Source organism: Nicotiana tomentosiformis, chromosome 11 (genome assembly GCF_000390325.3).
Source record: "Nicotiana tomentosiformis chromosome 11, ASM39032v3, whole genome shotgun sequence".
Lineage (NCBI taxonomy): Eukaryota > Viridiplantae > Streptophyta > Magnoliopsida > Solanales > Solanaceae > Nicotiana > Nicotiana tomentosiformis.
The window spans coordinates 88,847,568-88,869,051 of record NC_090822.1 but is presented as its reverse complement, the minus strand read 5'-3'; the positions used below and the strand labels follow the sequence as shown (position 1 = coordinate 88,869,051).

The 21,484-nt window shown below is 37.2% G+C and overlaps 2 protein-coding genes across 2 annotated transcripts in view; both read right to left on the bottom strand.

The window, feature by feature from the left end:
* LOC104105952 (probable 6-phosphogluconolactonase 1) overlaps nt 1-21,484 on the bottom strand; it is a 160,558-nt gene that overhangs the window by 5,846 nt on the left and 133,228 nt on the right. The window lies entirely within an intron of this gene.
* LOC104105953 (protein SPIRAL1-like 1) lies at nt 6,555-10,235 on the bottom strand. Its single transcript, XM_009614390.4, has 3 exons — nt 10,084-10,235; nt 7,434-7,707; nt 6,555-6,840 (listed from the first exon to the last, which is right to left on the bottom strand). The coding sequence occupies exons 2-3, from the start codon at nt 7,674-7,676 to the stop codon at nt 6,760-6,762; spliced, it is 324 nt and encodes a 107-aa protein (XP_009612685.1). The 5' UTR covers nt 7,677-7,707; nt 10,084-10,235; the 3' UTR covers nt 6,555-6,759.

The following is a 21,484-nucleotide window of genomic DNA, read 5'->3' as shown; positions in this document are numbered from 1 at the left end:
ATAGGAGTTCTTTACTGCCCAACACTAGCCACATACAACATAGTCGGTCTGACCATCGCGCTCTATAGAACATACCTTTAAGTTTTGGTGGCACCTTCTTATCACACAAAATACCAGAAGCAAGTCTCCATTTCATCCATCCCACCCCAATACGATATGTGACATCTTAATCAATCTCATCACCCCCTGTATAATAGACTCAAGGTACTTAAAACTTCCTCTCGTAGGGGTGACTTGTGAATCCAGCCTCACCTCTCCTTCCACACCTTGAGTCACACCATTGAACTTACACTCCAACTATTTTGTCTTGGTCCTGCTCAACTTGAAACCTTTAGACTCTAGGGTCTGCCGTCTGCCTCCATACCTCTAACCTCACGTTAACACTGCCTCGTGTCTCCTCAATCAAAATAATTCTATCTGCTAATAACATGTACCACGATACCTCCCCTTGGATGTGGCACGTCAGTACGTCCATCGCCAGGGCAAAGGTCTGAGTGCCAACCCTGTTGCAACCCCATCATGATCGAAAATTGGTCTGAGCCCCCTCCCACAGTCCTCACCCGAGTCTTTGCTCTATCATACATGTCCTGAATCACCCAAATGCAACCCCATTTACAATGTTGAAATGAAGAAAATATCTTTGTAGATCTTTTATGCGTAAAAGATAGATCTCTTATGTGTAAAAGCAAATCTTTTATGTGTAAAAAAAGAGATAGAGTCATAAAACTAAAAATAAGTTTATAATGACCCACAAAACCATTTGACCTGGCTCGCGGCTTAACATGACTTAATGTTTTTAGGTCAAACTTTATATATAGAGTTGAATATATATTAAAAAAATATAGATAAAGTTAGATATACATTTGAGAACTCAATCTACACTTAAGAAAGTATCTAAATTCTGGATTTGTTACTGCCGCTCCCCCTTCCTTTATTATTATTATTATTATTATTATTATTAGAAGCATAATGTAGAGTAGTCCAACAACTTGATTGGCTTTCTTGTTAGGAGTCCTGATAGTAACAGGCATTTGTAGTTTGGTCATAACATTGTATTTGCTAAATGAATCACAGAACCGGGTATCAAACAAATCATCTACGTTTTAAAATAATTTTAGATGCTTTTCTATAATGGTTTTGAATCTTTTGATACTTAGGTTTGTGCAATTCACTTTTTTTGAAGTCCTTTGAAAAATTAGGTATAAACTTGTATTCTGGTTTTCCTTTACGTGCTTCATTATATGACCGTAAAATAAAGAACTAAGTAAGTCATTTCAATGCATTATGGCATTTTCATTTTCTACAAGAACCAAATATTATGTCACATTTCTTAGTGTATGTATAAAAGTAATCATGTTAGCCATTATTTTCTTCAATTCCTCCGACCTCCGCCCGGGACAGACCTAGGAGCACAATGGGTTTATCGAATCCATTCCCAAAAAATTATACTATATATATAAATATAAAATTATTTTTATGTGTATATAATAGATGTTAAATCCCTTAAATACAGTTGAAAAGCTTTTCGCGTATTTATTTATTTATAGTTTTAATCTCCTCAATAAATTAAAATGTTGATCCCATCACTGCGAGCTCCACCACTGAAAATTAAAAAATAAAGAAAGAAAGGTGAAATGATGAATATATCAAAGGGGTTGGAAAATTGGAGCTCAAAAGTAAAAGATATGTAGAGAGCTCCAAACAAATGAAAACCCCACGTCATGACATATCAACACTTCCTCTACCCCAGTTTCAGGAATCTAACATTAATTTTTTATTTTTTTATTTTTTTTATGATGGAGACGTTAGACTTTACTCCATTTGGAAAAAAAAAGCATGAGGCATGACCAATATATTTGGATTTTGACATTTTCCCTATTTGATTCTGATTATGGCAAAATATAATTATATTTGTACACCTCATGTTCTAAACCTTTGCATAATTCGAACAAGTTGCCATTTGATTCTCTTAGGATTGCAGTTAAAGGATTAAAAAGGTGTCTGTTTTGCAAAAAATATAATGCTTTTTACTAATTTCCCCTTTGCAAGTTCTCTTCCATGATTTCATGTGAAGAATTTTTAAGTTTTTGGTTTTTGCTTTGTAATCTTCCTTTCTTGCAATTACAAGTCTCAAGGAACCATTGAATTATGTTTTAATTTTTGAACTTCTCTGATGGTCCATATTGAGGTAATTGGAACATAAATATCACTTGACATTTATTTATTAATTACAAAAATAAGGTACTAAATTACCCTTACTTGATTTTGATCCAACTGATTTCTATTGGTTGTTCCTGTAAGAATTTAGCAAACTTCACATTGACCATTTAGACTTTTAGGTTGGGAATATAATGCATCCTTCATTTTACTGATCCCAAGGTCAACGGTGAAAATAAGATAATTATTGTCAGAGCTTCAAAAGATAAATGAAAAATAAAAAATAACCTTGACTTAGTACTGGTTTATAACAATTCTTTTCCCAACAACGAAATTTATATCAAACAAAGAAACAAGTGAGGAATCTATGATGCTTTTCTTTAATGGGTTGTGATTGCGAATCTATTGACACTAGGGGCCAGTTAGCGGTTCCGCCGGTTATTTTATAAAATTTGTATTATACTAATTTTTCGGTTATTCTATTATATATAACCAAACTTAGACTTTTCGAAACTGTCTCAATTATGTCGGTTTCTCTTCAGTATCAGTACGGTTCGGTTAATTTTCGGTATTTTTTTAAATATCATGTAAAATTCACTAGTAGAAATAGAATGCAATAACATACGTTCTTTTATAGGACTTAGCAAAACTCTCTAGACATTTTTACTGTTTAAAGGGTGATGCATTAAAAAAAATGAAAGATGGCTTGAGTATAGATCCATCAACTATTCTACAACAACGTAAAAGAAACCAAGCAAAGACAAAAAAAATATAAATCACACGAGTGAAAAGATATTAACCAAGTTGGGACTCAAAAATAAAGTCTATAGAAGATTAAATGTTCAAAAAGATAAATCTAAATTATATAAAAGGAAACATATTCAATACATTGTAGTTTGCTATTCATTATCGCTAGAATACTTTGTGTCTTGCTAATAAAGATACTTGAAATAACTTAGTTTAAGTAGATGTAGCATAATAGGTTTTGGAAATTAGTATTTTGAGTTTAATTATTTGTTGGCTTGTAATAGTTTTCATAATTCCAAGGCCCAAAGAAAATTTAATGCATTATTATTTTTAAACTTACTAGATAAATATATTTTTCACATGTTATTCGGTACGGTTCGGTATTTTTTCGGTTTATTTTTATAAAATAAAAAACCTACCCTAATTATCGGTGCAGTTATAGATTTATAGGTTTTAGTTATAGATTTATATAAAAACCTACTGTTTCTTAAAAAGAAAATTAAAAATCAGTTCGGTACGGTACGGTACACTTCGGTCCGTTTAATCGATTTTCGAATATCTATTGACACCCATAGGGCTAGTTAACAATTTATATTCTCCCTTCGGTCTATTTTAATTTATTTTTTAGTTTTTTTTTTGTGGTCTATAATATTTGATTTTTTTGATATCAAGAAAGAATTAACTTCTTTTAGTCAAAGTTGCTCTTGGAATAAAAAATCTGGGAGTATCTGTTATATTTTTAATGAACAAATTAAAGAGATGGTAAAGGTTAATATGGTCAATTTTATTGTTAATTAGTGTTTACAAGGTGAAATTCCTTAATATTATAAAAGTATCCAATAAATCAATTAAAGTAAACCTAAGGGAGTAGCTTTTTTATGTCCTTTTGAAAGATTAGGCCCCGCTTGGCCATAGATTTTGCCATGTTTTTTTCAAAAAAGTTTTGGCAAAACATGTTTGTTTATAGATTTTATTCATGTTTTGGCAAATTTTGAAAACAAAATTTTCAAATCCCAAAACTAGCTTTAGACATGTTTTTGGCCCAAAATATTAATGTTAGATTTTTTTAACAATTTCAAAAATTACCCCAAACTTTTGTATTTTATATATAAAAAAATCACCATCTATTATGAACCAACTAATCCACCAGGTAATTACTATCATTTTCATTTGGATGGATGGATCTTGTAATATTATTGCAATTTGACGAATTATAGTGGCTAGTAATTGTGTTATTAATAGTTGATATTAAAATATTAGGTTATGATTTTAAGATAGTGCATTATATAATTCATTATAAAAATGATAATTTTGTACCAAACTTATCTATGTTTAGAACTATGATTTGTGATAATGATAATGATAATGAATGACATCGATGAAGGTTCTGATTAGCAAGTTTGTTTGTTTTGTATTGTTGGGTATTTTTGATAGTTTTTATAACTCATGGATATAAGTCATATTTCATAATTTTTCAAAACAAAAAGTGAAATATGTTTTGAAAAATTATTTTCAAACAGATTTTCATTTTCAAACAAAAAATTCACCCAAATCAGATTTTTTAAAACAAATTTGGGAATCTACGGTTACGCTAGCTAGGTATGGACTTCTATTTTTTGTTTTCTTTTGTATGTTTGCCATAAATGCATGACTACCTAACTAAAATGTGAAAATGAACTATGCCATTTCAATGCATTATGAGTGTTCATTTTTCACAAAAAAACAAACTTTATGTCATCTTTCATTGTGTTTGTAGACAAGAAATCACGTCAGCCATCATTTTCTTCAGTTCATCCCCACCTCCACCACTATTAAAAATAAAAGAACAGATAACAAAGTAGAAGAGGAAGATATCATGAAATATCAAGGTAACTTTGGAATCTCAAGCCATCATTTTCAAACAAACAGTAGCAAAATAGAGAATACTTAAGTAATAAAAACCCCACTATCATGACATATCAAAAGAATACTTCCTACCCCAGTTTTAGGAATCTAAAATTATTAAGTCCTACCATTTCTTTCTTTTTTCTCTTCCAATTTTTATGATAGAGACTTTGTACTATTTACTCCATTTTGGAAAAAAGACATGAGCTATAAATACTATCTTTACCTTTTTGACATTTTCCCCTATTTGATTCTAACTTTGATTAACCATAATTATTGAAGTTATATAATATCACGTGAAGAATTTCTTAATTTGGGTTTTGATCTTTACTATCTTCCTTTCCCCGAGTGAGGGTTGTATAGTTTAATCATTTCTAAAAATCATAGATAAAATTACTTATTTACTAGATAGACGGTAAAAGTAAGGGCTGCGCCTACTATCTAACTAGGAGGTTATGAGTTCAACTTATGAGAATATCCTTTTATAAAAATACAAGATAATATTACGTACAATAAACATAGTATAAATCCAACTCATTCTCGAATTTCATATATAACAGGAGCTTATCTCATAGACAAATTTACTCATTCTTCTTTGGAATAAATTAAAGGGCTCTTGCAATAACCGGATGTAAACCTATAAGAATTCAAAGATTGAGATTTAATCAATCATAGACCTGTCTAGAAGTATTTTTCCTTTTCCTTCTAAACCCAATCAAACACCTTAACTTTATAAAAAAAAGTACTTTGGATAAAAAAAATAATTAAAAAAAAGCTATTTAGAAGGCTATTTAACAGCTATTCTCTTTCTTTGACTTAGCAGCGCTTAGGGTGTGCTTCTTGCCTTTTTTTAGATTTTTCACATCTAATCACAAATTGTCCTTTTCATTTCATTCAATTATCCACACAGGCCCCTCTATCCTGTATCTTCAAGCCTTGTATCAATCATTTTGAACTATTCATCCTTCATTTTCCTATTCTATCATCAAAGCTATCTTAATTGACGAAATGAAGTTTCACATTACCTTTTTTTCATTGGTTCAGCTCTCAAAATCTCTCTCTAGTTTCTATTATTTTTCACATTATTTTAACTTTTTTCATTTCTAAGACAAGTAACAGTGACTAAGAAATTGAAAAAGATCAATAGGAGTACAGGAATTTGATGGACGTTGTTAGCAAGTATAAAGAAATGTTTGGTATTAGTAGTTGAAAATTTGTGAGATGGTCAATTTTTACATTGTGGGGGGGGGGGGGGGGGGGGGGGGAGGATTCCAATGTGTGTGTGGACGTTGGATTTTTTTTTTTTCGCTCCATCTAATTTATTTGTTTTTTGTTATACACTGGCATGAGTAAAATCATTTGGCAATATAAATGCAATGAAGCCGATTATTGTAAGTTATTATCTATTGTTCAGATTATGATCGGCTTGATATGAAAATCTGTTTTACTATTGTTGTAGGCAAGTATGGTACTGCAATTTTTTATTATTAAATTCTCAACATATACTCCTTTTTTGTTATTGTTGAGTCCTAGACCGACCACTTTTATAATAGTTTAGGGATGCATAGAATAAAAAGTTGAGAATTAAGTGGCAGATGTAAGCAAACAAAATTCGTACTATCCTATAATGCAAAAAAAAAAAAAAAATTTAAATCTTTCCTCATACCATCAAGCGGCAAAATAATCAAAGAATATGAAATTTATGAAACAAGATGTTCGACCAATAGTCACAAAAAAAAGCCCTATGTAACAACAAAAAGAGTAACTTAGATCAAAGCTTTCAACTGAGATTATGGACAGGAGTTTGTGCAATTACACCACTTATCCTTGACATAGAAAACTCCCTCACCCACCAGGTAGCAACATAAAACAACACTGACATTCTGCTATACTCACAATCACACTTGCAACATAGTTGAAAGACAACGTACAGAAATAATAAAACCATGATGGGTGATTAGGAAGTCTTTATCAGCTGCTGCCACCACCAAAGAGATATCCCAGAGAAGATCCACCACCAGGGGCAGCATGGATTTTGGTAGATGGTCGGTCCTACAACAAGTCAATAACCCCAGTTAAAACCAGTCAATATTTCCCTAACAAATGACACAAGATTAAATGACTATAAAAACAAGAAAAAAATCTAACTCAACTGCGAAGTAAAAAGAATTACTCCATCATAATTCAATGGTGACAATTAACAAGGTTTTCTAACCAAAGAACTCGTTTAACTTTCTTGACTGAAAGGAGTCACACAGGCCTACCCCTTAAATAATCAACAACTCCTTGCAAATCAATCACGAAGATCAATCGCTAAAATTTCAAGCTCACAGACCATTCTCACTACTTAACACGACCGAACAGGCTATTAGAGAAGTACTACCTCACAAAGATATAATTAGTACAAAGAGGAAGAAACTTGTGAAGATGTCTTAAGTTCACCTAAGCTTAGGTTTTATTGGTAATTGTCTTGGCATTACCAGATACCTTATATTTACTATAAGAGAATGCATGCTATCAGTGCTCCTCCGAGTCCTCTTCTGTTCCCCTTTGCTTCACAACGAAAAAACCTCCCCAGCAAAGCATGACAACAAAATTTTCAAGAATTTCAGAGGACATTATAAGAATTGTGCATAAGTTTGTACCGTGATAAAGTTGCCCGTGTTTTGACCATCTGCTCTGATACTCTGAATACCTGCGGGGATTTGCTTAGTAGCATCAGAAGGAGGAGGAGGAGCAACAGGCTTTGGAGATGGCTCTTTATTTATTGGCTGGGCTTCACTTTGAACAGCCTGAGAATTTGTTGGGGTTGATTTTGGAGCCTCACCACTCCCAAACAAGTATCCTAATGAGCTCTGACCTCCTCCACTGCTAACTCCACGACCCATATCTTTGCTTCTTGTTAGATCCAACAATACCCTGATTCAAGCCAGAGATAGAAATGAACCATGAACATCAAGGATAACATAAGGATCCTCAAAAGAAACACACCGAAAATTAAAAGCAGCATAACACAAGGAGAACTAGTACAAGGACAGCAGACAGTCAAAGCACAGAAATAAAGTACGCCAGCAAATATGATACTGTTGTATAGCACTGATCAATTATAATAACAATAGAGCATGAAAGAAACTCTAAGATTTAACTGCAAATATATAAAACTCAACCACCATGCGGGTTACAGGCTTTGAAAGTCCACATGCACCTATGTATCATCTAGAACCACTTCAAAGAAAGATGCTTATGCTTCGAACACTCATCAGAAAAGGCATGAATCATTTTGACAACAGCAACACTATGCCTCAAAAGCATAGTGTCTGGAGGGTGGAATTTCAGAGCTATATCAATATGGAGATAGGAATAATGGTCAGGATGTATTACGATTGAAGTGTGATGTTTTTATTGGTAGTAAGAAGTTCAGGTGCATTTTCTATATCAATACGGAAATGGGGATAATGGTCAGGGTGTATTATGATTAAAGTGTGATTGTTTTAGTCTAAGTTGCTCCGACATGGCAGTTTAGGTGCCGCACCCGTGTCGACACGACACTAGTATGGGATCCGTACCGGATTTGGTCAAACAATTTTGGGTACTTTGACCACGACAGATGGAAAAATCGAGACGACATACAATTTGATTCCCAAAATCGGAACCAAAACTAGGGTAAATTTGAAGAAAATAGTATACCTTATCTAGGAAATCAGTCCTATACTTATCTACAACTCGAGAATAAAAAAAAAATTCACACTTTACAAGATATACGTAAGTATTCCACAAAATTTCTCATAATTTAGAGATACTTCTATATTTTTACTTTTTTGAATTATTTTTAGCCGGATCCCTGCACCGTATCCATACTAGGATCCATATCCCTGAATCTTAGAATTTACATCTCGACTAATCCCCCCTCTAGATCCGCACCCGTGTCGAATACCCGCACCCGTGTCCGAGCAACTTAGGTTTTAGTTGGTAACAGGATGTTCAGGCACATTTTCTCGACGCTCAGAGCACCTTATGAACCAGAAAACAGCTACAAGAAGAAGAAAAATGACAAATTGAGCTTCCATTTTGATCCATTAAGTTACACTCTCAACTTTGGTAATGGAAAACTTGGCTTCTTTTGGTAAAGAGTACCCTTAACTCCGCCTCCTACTTCCCATCACAAGCACTTAATGTTTTTCAAGAATTTGGGTTTCTAGTTAACTAGCTTACTGATTTAATCAATTTTTTCCTTCTCTAATTCCACCCTATCTCTTAGCTTCCAAGTGTTCAGAGGAGGCATGAAGCATTATGAGGCTCTCAGTCGTTATAATGTTGATGATTTTAAAAGGCTCTCAGTCAGAACGATGAGTAATACTCACATCAGCTATAAATCATATTTTCCTCCTTTGTATTAAATCAAGGTCAACATTGACCTATATTGACTAGAACGGAGAGAAGAGATATTATCACACCATACCATGACCCTTTTCCTACGTGGTTCAGCATTTGTTAAGCTCCTTCTAGACTCCACATTTTCTCCAAAACAACCACTAAACTTCTTGCCAACTTTCCCATTAAAATTGAAAGAGAGACCCTAATACAGATCAAACTACTTGAACTTCTCCAAAAAAAAAATAGTGTGATGGTGATGTCCAGGCCAGATGCTCACCAAGGCTTAGACAAATGAAAGAAATCACCTAATGTTTTTTTTTTTTTAACCTCTGCGGAGATTTGAACTTGAGACCCTATAATTCTCTTTCCACGGACTTCACCAAAGTCCAATCTTTGACACCAATTATTCATCAAACACCTTCCTTAAGATCCGACATGTTAAAAAACGCCAACAACTGGAGGAAAGCCCACTTTCCTTTCACTATAGGATCCTCATCAGTCAACACCTCCCTTTAACAATCAGAAATTGGATAACTATAAAATTCATCTACTGCGCCTCAATCCTAAATTAGTTAGAATCAGCTATATGAATCCTTTGTATCTGTTCCTCTATTGTTTTCAAATATACCAGAATTCCTTAATTGTTCAGAGTGAAGTGAAAAATGCTCAGTGAAGTGAATCAAACTCTTATAATTATATCAAAACAACCTTTTACCACAAAAGAAAGCAATAAAATCAAAATCCAAAACCAAATTAGCAAACAAAAAAACCACAAATCCCCAAAAAATAAGAAATCAACAGCTTAGCTTAGTGACTTTCCTCAAACCTACATACAAGCACAGTACATATACACATACACTTGAATTTCAATATATGTAAACGGGAAATAGAGATCTAAGGGTTTAAGAAATTGGGGGTTACCTTTTTTGCTCCAATAGATTGAATGAGGACAATGGAAGTAAATGAAAGGGGTGTGAAATTATATAGTCACGCTTTGTATATGCTGGTTCACCGACAAGTAATTGTAATTGGGTGATATAATGTGATATTGCAGCAAATGGGTGTTGAAATAAAAGGTTCGTGTGGGACAGCTTCTTTTTTGGAAAAATAGAAGGGAATAACAGAGGGAAAAAATAAGAAAGGAAAATAAATCATATATTCTTATTCATTTTTTATGGATACTAGGAAAATCATATATTCTTATTCTTAAATCAAAGATAAAGAGTTGCAGTCACGTAAGTTAGTGGGAAAGCATCACTCTTTTGTTTAATTTTTATGTTAAAATTTAAAAAGGATGTTTTAATTAACATAAAGATGACAATGAACAGGAATGGTATGAAACTATGAATAAGTCAGGATCTAAAGATTTTATGTTGAGTTTTCACTTTTCTGATTATAATTTGCAAAATTGACTTTTTCAATCATTTACTCTTGTTCATTTTTCATTCACCAAAAGTCCAAAACCATGATGATTGTAAAATTTGCGGTAAATTTCAAGCAAATAAGACAAGCATGGATTTCTTCTGGGGGATTATAAAATTCTGTTGATATTTCATCATAGCATGAAGTAGAGTGATTAAAAGTAGGCCTTTTATACATTATTTAGTTGAGATTTTTAAAAAATAGTATTTGAAATTAAGTTAATTTTTTTTTTTGAAAATAAGACTCTACGTGGGGGCGTTCATGGTTCGTTTTGGATCGGGTTTTCCCTAAAAAAAAAAAAAAAACCAAGTAAGTTGGTTTTTCAAATATTGGAACCAAATTAAACCAATTAAGTCGGTTTTTGATCGATTCGGTTTATGTTATTTTTTCGGTTATTTATCGATTTTTTCTTAAATATGAGATATACACAACCAAACACATATTCGGGCGATTACATTTTCAACGTCACACTATCAAACTAATTGCTCTTCTAGAAATCTATTATTTACCAAGATATATTGATCATAATTGAATCAAATAGTGATAAATAATTTAAAAATCCAATTAAAATTAAATTTGATTATTTTAAACATGAAGTAGATTCTTGTAACTAGCAAAATAAAACTACCAATCATGCCTCCAGAGTGCAAGATTATTATAATAGCAAAGAATCTATATAATGATAAAAGTATGAATACAATGTCGGTTTACTAAAATAACCTTATAATATTAAGCATAACGACTCATAATAAAAAGACTGTAACGATCCGACCGGTCGTTTTTATTATTATAACCCCATTTCCCCATCTACTGCTCAATTTATGCCTTGCTATTGATTTATGACTTATCGGGTTAGTTGGTTTGGGTCCGGAAGGAATTCGGAGTGAAATGAGACACTTAGTCTCATAATTGAAAAACAAATTAAGTTAGAAAAGTGGACCGGATATGGACCTATATGTAAACGACCTCGGATTCAAATTCTGATAATTTCAATAGCTCTGTATGGTGATTTCGGACTTAGGAGCGTGTCCGGAAGAATTTTTGGAGCTTCGTAGAGGAATTAGATTTGAAATGCCGAAAGTTGAATTTTTGGGAAGTTTGACCGAGGGGTTGACTTTTTGGTATCGGAGTCGAAATCCGATTCTGAAAATTTTAATAGGTATGTTATGTCATTTATGACTTGTGTGCAAAATTTGAAGTCAATCGGACGTGATTTGATAGGTTTCGGCGTTATTTGTAGAAATTAGAAATTTCAAAGTTCAATAGGCTTGAATTGGGGCTTAATTCATGGTTTTAGCGTTGTTTGAGGTGATTTGAGGATTAGACTAAGCTCGTATGATATTTTAGGGCTTGTTGGTATATTTGGTTGAGGTCCCGAGGGCCTTGGGTGAGTTTCGGATGGCTAACAGATCAAAAAATTGAATTACAACAGCTGCTACAATTTCCTTCTGTTGGAAATTTCTTCTGCCAGATTCGAGCCGAAAAATCTCTTAGAATCGAGCCCAGATGTGAGCCCAGGGTCGAGGGCCACGATCGAAGCCATGATCGAGCTTAGGGTCGAGGGCAACGATCGAAGCCATGATCGAGCCAAGGGTTGAGGGTCACGGTCGAAGGCAGGGTCGAGGGCCAGGGTCGAGGATCATGATTGAAGCTACGATCGAGGCCTAGGATCGAGGGCCAGGATCGAGACCTAGGATCGAGGCCCAGGATCAAGGCCCAGGATCGAGGCCTAGGATCGAGGACCTCGATCGAGGCAGACCTGAGGTTGTCTGGGCAGAATTATAAAAATAGTGACTTCGTCCCATTCACCATTTTTGACAAATTGGAGCTTGAGGAGAGGCGATTTTCGATATATTTTCAAGAAAAACTTGAGGTAAGTCCCTTGTAATCATTTCTACTCCATAATATTGAATTATTATCGAATAATCCGACTAGATTATATGATTTTGAGGTGTAAATCGGAGATTGGAACTTAGAAATTTAGAAATACGATTTGTAGATTTTAGGGTCGAGTTGAGGTCGGATTTTGGTAAAATTGGTATGAGCAGACTCATGGTTGAATGGGCTTTCGGATTTTATAACTTTTGTCGGGTTCCAAGACGTGGTCCCCACAGGCGACTTTTGAGCTAAATTTTGGATTTTTATGAAAAATTAGTATTTTCTTATGGAATTAATTTCAATAAATTTTATTGACTGAAACGAATTATTTGTGACTAGATTCGAGGCATTCGGAGGCCGATTTGCGAGGCAAAGGCATAACAGAGTAAAGAGTTTCACGTTTTGAGGTAAGTAATAGTTTTAAATCTGGTCCTATTAAACCTCCAGATTTTGGTATCATGTGATTATTTTAAAGGTGACGTACATGCTAGGTGACGGGCGTGTGGGCGTGCACCAAGGGGATTGTGACTTGGTTTGTCCCGGGAAACTGTAAAGCTGAATAATTTATTGTTAGCTATATGCTCTCTATGTGTTGATAAAATTTGACTGTAAATCATGTTAGAAATCATACTTAGGCTATGTGATAGTATTGTTGGGATCCACAGAAGTCGCGTACTTGTTGAATTGCCTGCTAAATGCTATATGTACTCAGTCTCAGTTTTTACTTGCACATTTTATCTCAGTCTCTGTTATTATTATTGATACATCATATCATTGTTGTTTGGGCTGATTTCATGATTAATGAGAGCCTGAGAGCCTGAGAGACTGGAGAGATTTATGACTGAGAGAGGACGAGGGCCTGATTGTGAGATATTGATATCATAGCACGTGAGTTGTCTGTGCAACACGTGAGTTGGCCGTGCAGATCCTTATATTATACTATAGCACGTGAGTTGGTCGTGCAACACGTGAGTTGGCCGTGCAGAACGTGAGTTGGCCATGCAGATCCAGATATTTATATTATGGCACGTGAGTTATTCGTACAACACGCGAGTTGTCCGTGCAGTTTATCGCGCTTGGGCTGTAGGAGCCCCTCCGGAGTCTGTACACCCCCAGTGAGCGCGGGTACCCATTGAGAGTGAGTGATGAGGGATGGGAGCCCAGTGAGTGATTGTTGTCGTAAGAGGTTGTACTTGATTTTCATTTGTTGTTGCACTTAGTTGCTATCTATCATTGTTGTGAAATCTCTGAAAGATTGTTGATATACAGATTACATAAACAAGAACTGTATAAAAATTGATTTGACATTGAACTGCCAGATTTGATAGCATGTCTATTCTTTGCTGGAATTACTGGAAATGAACCATAATTGTGTAGTTCGTTACTATCTTCACTTCCTTATTTATTATTGTTACTTGCTCAGTTGGTTGTACTCATAATACACCTTGCACTTCGTGTGCAGATCCAGGTATTCCTGGACATAGCGGGTGTTGATCCTTTCGCGCGGTTGATTTTCAGGAGATTTTGAGGTAGCTGCCATGTTCCACAGACCTTGTCTCTCCTTCTCTATCTCTTTGTTTACTGTATTTTGTCTCAGACTATTATAGACTATATTTTCCAGACTTGTATTCATATTAGATGCTCATGTACTTAGTGACACTAGGTTTTGGGGAGTGTTTGTATTGTATTTAAATATTATATTTTCAACCTTAAAGAGAAGTTTTGGTTTATTGAGATTATCGGCTTGCCTCGTATCGAGATAGGCGCCATCACGACAGGTTAGAATTTTGGGTCGTGACAAGTTGGTATCAGAGCCTAGGTTACATAGGTCTCATGAGTCATGAGCAGGTTTAGTAGAGTCTTGTGGATCGATACGGAGACATATGTACTTATCTTCGAGAGGCTGCAGAACCCTTAGGAAAATTTCACTTTTTTGTATTCTGCCGTGCGAATTTGTTGATTCTGGAAACTAAATTTTTGCTATTATATTCTCTCACAGATGGTGAGGACACGTACTACCAGATCGGACGGTCAACCACCAGTGCCACCAGTTAGGGCCGAGAGAGGTCGGTGCCGTGGTAGAGGCCAGGGCCGAGGTAGAGGTCGAGGTGTAGCTCGTACCACAGTTGGAATAGCACCTGTAGTACCACTAGTTGTTCCAGCTTTAGAGCAGATTCCAGCTATAGTTGAGCCGACAGGATCAGCTCAGGCACCAGCTGTGCCCATTGAGATTACAGGCATTCAGGTGACTTTGGCCTAGATATTGGCAGCCTGCACTGGTCTTGCTCAGGTGGTTTCGGCTCAAGCGCACCTGCCACTTCTCAGGCTGGGGGAGGTACTCATACCCCCGTTGCACGTACTCCAGACCAGGTAGTACAGGGACTTCAGATACCGTGGGCACTACCAGCCCAGCTGGTTGCAGCTGCTCAGGCCCCGGTCCTATTATGGCAGACGATGAGCAGAGGAGACTTGAGAGATTTGAGAGGCTTCGACCTCCACCATTTAGCGGTACTGAGTGGGAGGATGCTCAGGATTTTCTGGATAGGTGCCAACGGATGCTTCGGACATCAGGTATTTTGGAGACCAGTGGGGTCTCATTCACTACTTTTCAATTTTCTGGGGCTGCACTTAGATGGTGGGAGACTAACGAGAGGCGTAGGCCTGTTGGCGCAACACCCCTTACTTGGCATCAATTCTCCGTCGTCTTTTTGGAGAAGTTCGTACCTCAGTCTCGCAGAGAAGGGCTGCGCAGACAGTTTGAGCATCTTCGCCAGGGTGATATGTCCGTGACGCGGTACGAGATGAGTTTTTCTGAGTTGGCTCGTCAAGCAATCTGGTTGGTTCCTACTGATAGGGAGAGGATTAGGAGATTCATTGATGGCCTTACATATCAGCTGCGGTTACTTATCACTAGGGAGAGAGTATATGGTGCTACTTTTGATGAGGTAGTGGACATTTCTCGGCAAATAGAGATGGTTCATAGCCAGGAACATGGAGAGAAAGAGAGAGAGAGAGAGAGAGAGAGGCTAACAAGCCTCGTGGTCCGGGTGATTACAACGGTGTTCCTTCAGGGGGTCAGTTTCACCGAGGTAGGGGTCGTTCTTACAAACACGCTTAGACGGGTCGTCCAGCTCATCGTGGTGCATCAGCTAGCCATGGTTCTTACAGTGCTCACTCAGGCCAGTCTTCATTCAATGCATTACTAGCGCAGAGTTCTCATCATTCCTCGTCTGCACAGGCTTTTGAATGTCATTCCTCGGGTTATCAGGAGCAGCAGTTCCATCAGAGGAGGGGTTGTTTCGAGTGCGGAGAATTTGGTCATTTCAAGAGAGAGTGTCCTAGGCTGTTGAGTGGGGCTTCACAGTAGAGTTCTCGATCGACAGCACCAGCACCAGCAGTTACACTACCCGCCCTGCCATCTCGGGGTGGGGGTCAGGCAGCTAGGGATCGCCCAAGAGGGGGAGGCCGATCAGGTGGCGGTTCAGAATTGGCCCAGACCATCCTCAGTTACTGAGATTTGGAGTTTTCTCAGCTTGGCCGATTATTATCGTCGTTTCATGGAGGGTTTCTCGTCTATTGCATCGCCTATGACTAAATTGACCCAGCAAGGTGCTCCGTTCAGGTGGTCGGATGAATGTAAAGAGAGTTTTCAGAAGCTCAAAATAGTTTTGACTACAACTCCAGTATTGGTGTTACCTATAGGTTCAGAGTCTTATACTGTGTATTGTAACGCGTCGCGGATTGGTCTCGGCACAGTACTTATGCAAGATGATAGGGTGATTGCCTATGTGTCCAGACAATTAAAGATACATGAGAAGAATTATGCAGTCCACGATCTTGAGTTAGCAGCTATTGTTCATGCCTTGAAAATTTGGCGGCATTACTTGTACGGTGTCCAGTGTGAGGTATATACCGATCATCAGAGTCTACAATATTTGTTTAAACAGAAGGATCTTAACTTGCAGCAGCGAAGGTGGTTGGAGTTGCTTAAGGATTATGATATCACCATTCTCTATCATCCCGGAAAGGCCAATGTGGTGGCCGATGCCTTGAGTCGTAAGGTAGAGAGTTTGGGCAGCTTAGCATACTTACCGGTATAAGAGAGGCCTTTAGGCTTAGAGGTTCGGGCCTTGGCTAATTAGTTTGTTAGATTGGATGTTTCCGAGCCGAATCGAGTTTTGACATGTGTGGTTTCTCGATCTTCTTTATATGATCGCATCAAAGAGCACACTATGATGATCCACATTTGTTTGTCCTTAAGGACACGGTTCAGCACGATGATGCCAAGGAAGTCACTATTAGAGATGACGCTGTATTACAGATGCAGGGTAGGCTATGTGTACCTAATATAGATTGTTTGCGTGAGCTGATTCTCCAGGAAGCTCACATTTTGCGGTATTCTATTCATCCAGGCACCGCGAAGATGTATAAGGATTTGAGATAGCAATATTGGTGGAGGCGGATGAAGGAAGATATAGTTGGGTTTGTATCTCGTTGTTTAAATTGTCAACAGGTAAAGTACGAGCACCAGAGACCGGGCAGATTGCTACAGAGACTTGAAATTTCAGAGTGGAAGTGGGAGCGTATTACCATAGACTTCGTAGTTGGACTCCCACGGACTTTGAGAAAGTTTGATGATGTTTGGGTGATAGTAGATCGGTTGACCAAATCTGCGCATTTTATTCTAGTCGGTACTAATTATTATTCGGAGCGATTGGCTGGGATTTATACTCGCGAGATTGTTCACCTACACTGTGTGCCAGTGTCCATTATTTCAGATCGGGGTACGCAGTTTACCTTACAGTTTTGGAGGGCAGTGCAGCGAGAATTAGGCACACAGGTTCAGTTGAGTATAACATTTCACCCTCAGATGGACGGACAGACCGAGCGCACTATTCGGATATTGGAGGATGTGCTACGCGCTTGTGTCATTGATTTTGGGGGTTCTTGGGATCAATTTCTGCCACTCGCAGAGTTTGCTTACAATAATAGCTACCAGTCAAGCATTCAGATTCCTCCATATGAAGCTTTATATGGGAGACGGTGTCGGTCTCCGGTGGGTTGGTTTGAGCCTGGTGAGGTTAGACTATTTGGTACTGACTTGGTTCAGGATACTTTAGAGAAGGTCAAAGTAATTCAGGAACGACAGTCTATACAGAAGAGTTATGCCGACATGAAGGTTCGTGATGTTGTTCACATGGTTGGGGAGAAGGTTCTGCTCAAGATTTCACCCATGAAGGGTGTTTTGAGGTTCGGGAAAAAGGGCAAGTTGAGCCCTCGATATATTGGGCCTTTTGAGATACTTAGGAAAATTGGGGAGGTGACTTATGAACTTGTTTTGCCACCTAGTCTATCAGGTGTTCATCTAGTGTTCCATGTATCCATGCTCCGAAAGTATGTCGGGGATCCGTCTCACATTCTGGATTTCAGTACAGTACAACTGAACGGTAATTTGACTTATGATGTGGAGCCGGTGGATATTTTAGACCGACAGGTTCGAAAGTTGAGGTCAAAGAACATAGCATCAGTGAAGGTGCAGCGGAGAGGCCAACCAGTCGGAGAAGTTACTTGGGAAATGGATCAGGAGATGCGGAACAAATATCCACACTTATTTGAGACCCTAGGTATTATTCTAAACACATTTGAGGACGAACGTTTGTTTAAGAGGGGGAGAATATAACGACCCGGCCGGTTCTTTTGAATATTATAACCCCATTTACCTATTTACTGCTCAATTTATGCCTTGATATTGATTTATGACTTATCGGGTTAGTTGGTTCGGGTCCGTAAGGAATTCAGAGTGAAATGAGACACTTAGTCTCATAATTAAAAAATATTAAGTTAGAAAAGTGGACAGGATATGGACATATGTGTAAACGACTTCAGATTCGAATTCTGATAATTCTAATAGCTCTGTATGGTAATTTCGGTCTTAGGAGCATGTCCTGAAGAATTTTTGGAGGTCCGTAGAGGAATTAGACTTGAAATGTCGAAAGTTGAATTTTTAGGAAGTTTGACCGAGGGGTTGACTTTTTGATATCGGGGTCGAAATCCGATTCTAAAATTTTTAATAGGTATGTTATATCATTTATGACTTGTGTGCAAATTTGAGGTCAATCAGACGTGATTTGATAGGTTTCGGCGTTATTTGTAGAAATTAGAAATTTCAAAGTTCAATAGGCTTGAATTGGATCGTAATTCATGGTTTTAGCATTGTTTGAGGTGATTTGAGGATTCGACTAAGTTCGTATGATATTTTAGGACTTGTTGGTATATTTGGTTGAGGTCCCGAAGGTCTCGGGTGAGTTTCAGATGGTTAACGGATCAAACAATTGTACTACAACAGCTGCTACAATTTCCTTCTGTTGAAAATTTCTTCTCCCAGATTCGAGCCCAGAAATCTCTTAGAATCGAGCCCAGAAATCGAGCCCAGATGTGAGCCCAGATCGAGCCCATAGTCGAGGGCCATGATCGAGCCCAGGGCCGAGGGCCACGATCGAAGCCATGATCGAGCCGAGGGTCGAGGGTCATGGTCGAAGGCAGGGTCAAAGACATGATCGAAGGCCAGGGTGGAGGGCCATGATCAAGGATCATGATCGAAGCCACGATCGAGGCCTAGGATCGAGGCCTAGGGTTGAGGCCTAGGATCGAGGACCTCGATCGAAGGCCAAGATCGAGGCAGAACCGAGGTTGTCTGGGCAGAATTATAAAAACAGGGACTTCGTCCCATTCACCCTTTTTGACAAATTGGAGCTTGAGAAGAGGCGGTTTTTGATATATTTTTAAGGAAAACTTGAGGTAAGTCCCTTGTGATCATTTCTAATCCATAATATTAAATTATCATCGAATAATCCGACTAGATTACATGATTTTGAGGTGTAAATCGGAGATTGGAACTTAGAAAATTAGAAATAGATTTGTAGATTTGAGGGTCGAGTTGAGGTCAGATTTTAGTAAAATTGGTATGGGTAGACTCGTGGTTGAATGGGATTTTGAATTTTATAATTTTTGTCGGGTTCCGAGACGTGGGCCCCACGAGCAATTTTTGAGCTAAATTTTGGAATTTTATGAAAAATTAGTATTTTCTTATGGAATTAATTCTAATAAATTTTATTGACTGAAACGAATTATTTGTGACTAGATTCGAGGCATTCAGAGGTCGATTTGCGAGGTAAAAGCATAACAGAGTAAAGAGTTTCACGTTTTGAGGTAAGTAATAGTTTTAAATCTGGTCATGAGGGTATTAAACTCCGAATTTTTGTATCATGTGATTATTTTGGAGGTGACGCACATGCTAGGTAACGGGCGTGTGGGCGTGCACCGAGGGGATTGTTACTTGCTCCGTCCCGGAAAACTATAAAGCTGAATAATTTGTTGTTAGTTATATGCTCTCTATGTGTTGATAAAATTTGACTGTAAATCATATTAGAAATCATGCTTAGGTTATGTGATAGTATTGTTAATACCCACAGAGGTTGCGTACTTGTTGAATTGCCTGCTAAATGCTATATTTACTCAGTCTCAATTTTTACTTGCACATTTTATCTCAGTCTCTGTTATTATTGTTGATACATTTTATCATTGTTATTTGGGTTGATTTCATGATTAATGAGAGCCCGAGAGACTGGAGAGATTTATGATTGAGAGAGGCCAAGGGCCTGATTGTGAAATATTAATATCATAGCACGTGAGTTGTCCGTACAGCACGTGAGTTGGCCGTGCAGATCCTTATATTATACTATAGCACGTGAGTTGGCCGTGCAGCACGTGAGTTGGCCGTGCGGATCCTTATATTATATTATAGCACGTGAGTTAGCCGTGCAACACGTGAGTTGGCCGTGCGGATCCAGATATTTATATTATGGCACGTGAGTTATCCGTGCAGCACGTGAGTTGTCTGTGCAGTTTATAGCGCTTGGGCTGTAGGAGCCCCTCCGGAGTCTATACGGGGGGAGCCCAGGGAGTGATGAGGGTTGGGAGCCCAGTGAGTGATTGTTGTCCTAAGAGGTTGTACTTGATTTCCATTTGTTGTTGCACTTAGTTGCTATCTGTCATTGTTGTGAAATCTCTGAAAGATTGTTGATATACGAATTACATGAACAAGAACTGTATAAAAATTGATTTGACATTGAACTGCCAGATTTGATAGCATGTCTATTCTTTGTTGGAATTACTGGAAATGAACCATAACTATGTAGCTCGTTACTATCTTCAGTTCCTTATTTATTATTGTTACTTGCTGAGTTGGTTGTATTCATACTACACCCTGCATTTCGCGTGCAGATCCAGGTGTTCCTGGACATAGCGGGTGTTGATCCTTTCGAGCGGTTGATTTTCAAGAGATTTTGAGGTAGCTGCCGTATTCCGTAGACATTGTCTCTCCTTCTCTATCTCCTTGTTTACTGTATTTGGTCTCAGACTATTATAGACTATATTTTCCAGACTTGTATTCATATTAGATGCTCATGTACTCAGTGACACCAGGTTTTGGGAAGTGTTTATATTATATTTAAATATTATATTTTCAACGTTAAAGAGAAGTTTTAATTTATTGAGATTATGGGCTTGCCTCGTATCGAGACAGGCGACATCACGACATGTTAGGATTTTGGGCCGTGACAAGGACATAACCGGAATTCTAGATATTAGCCTTATAATCCTATTAGTTTTAGGACATAATACTACACGTTAGGAATCCTACATGATTACCTTTAGGAATCCTATTAGTATAATTACTTTGGGGCTGTCTAATTCATATAAAATTGAACAAGTAAATATCTTTAGTCATGTAATCCTATTACTTCCTATTACTAATTTAATTTGAAAATATATTATAATATCATATTACTAATTTAATTTCAAAATGTACTATATTGTACAAATTCATTTAGAAAAATGAGAGCCTATATTATTATAAAAGCATAAAACGGAAGAACTCATAGGAAAATGATATAACTGCAATAACCTATTTTTTGGACTACAATACCTTCTATGCTAATTTTTAATATTTAACATTTTAAAA

What these genes read in the sequence shown, in the direction of transcription:
- LOC104105953 (XM_009614390.4), bottom strand. Translation starts at nt 7,676, where the DNA reads ATGGGTCGTGGAGTTAGCAGTGGAGGAGGTCAGAGCTCATTAGGATAC. An exon ending in ACACGGGCAACTTTATCACG is followed by an intron (nt 6,841 to 7,433) that starts GTACAAACTTAT and finishes GACTTGTTGTAG; the next exon opens with GACCGACCATCTACCAAAAT.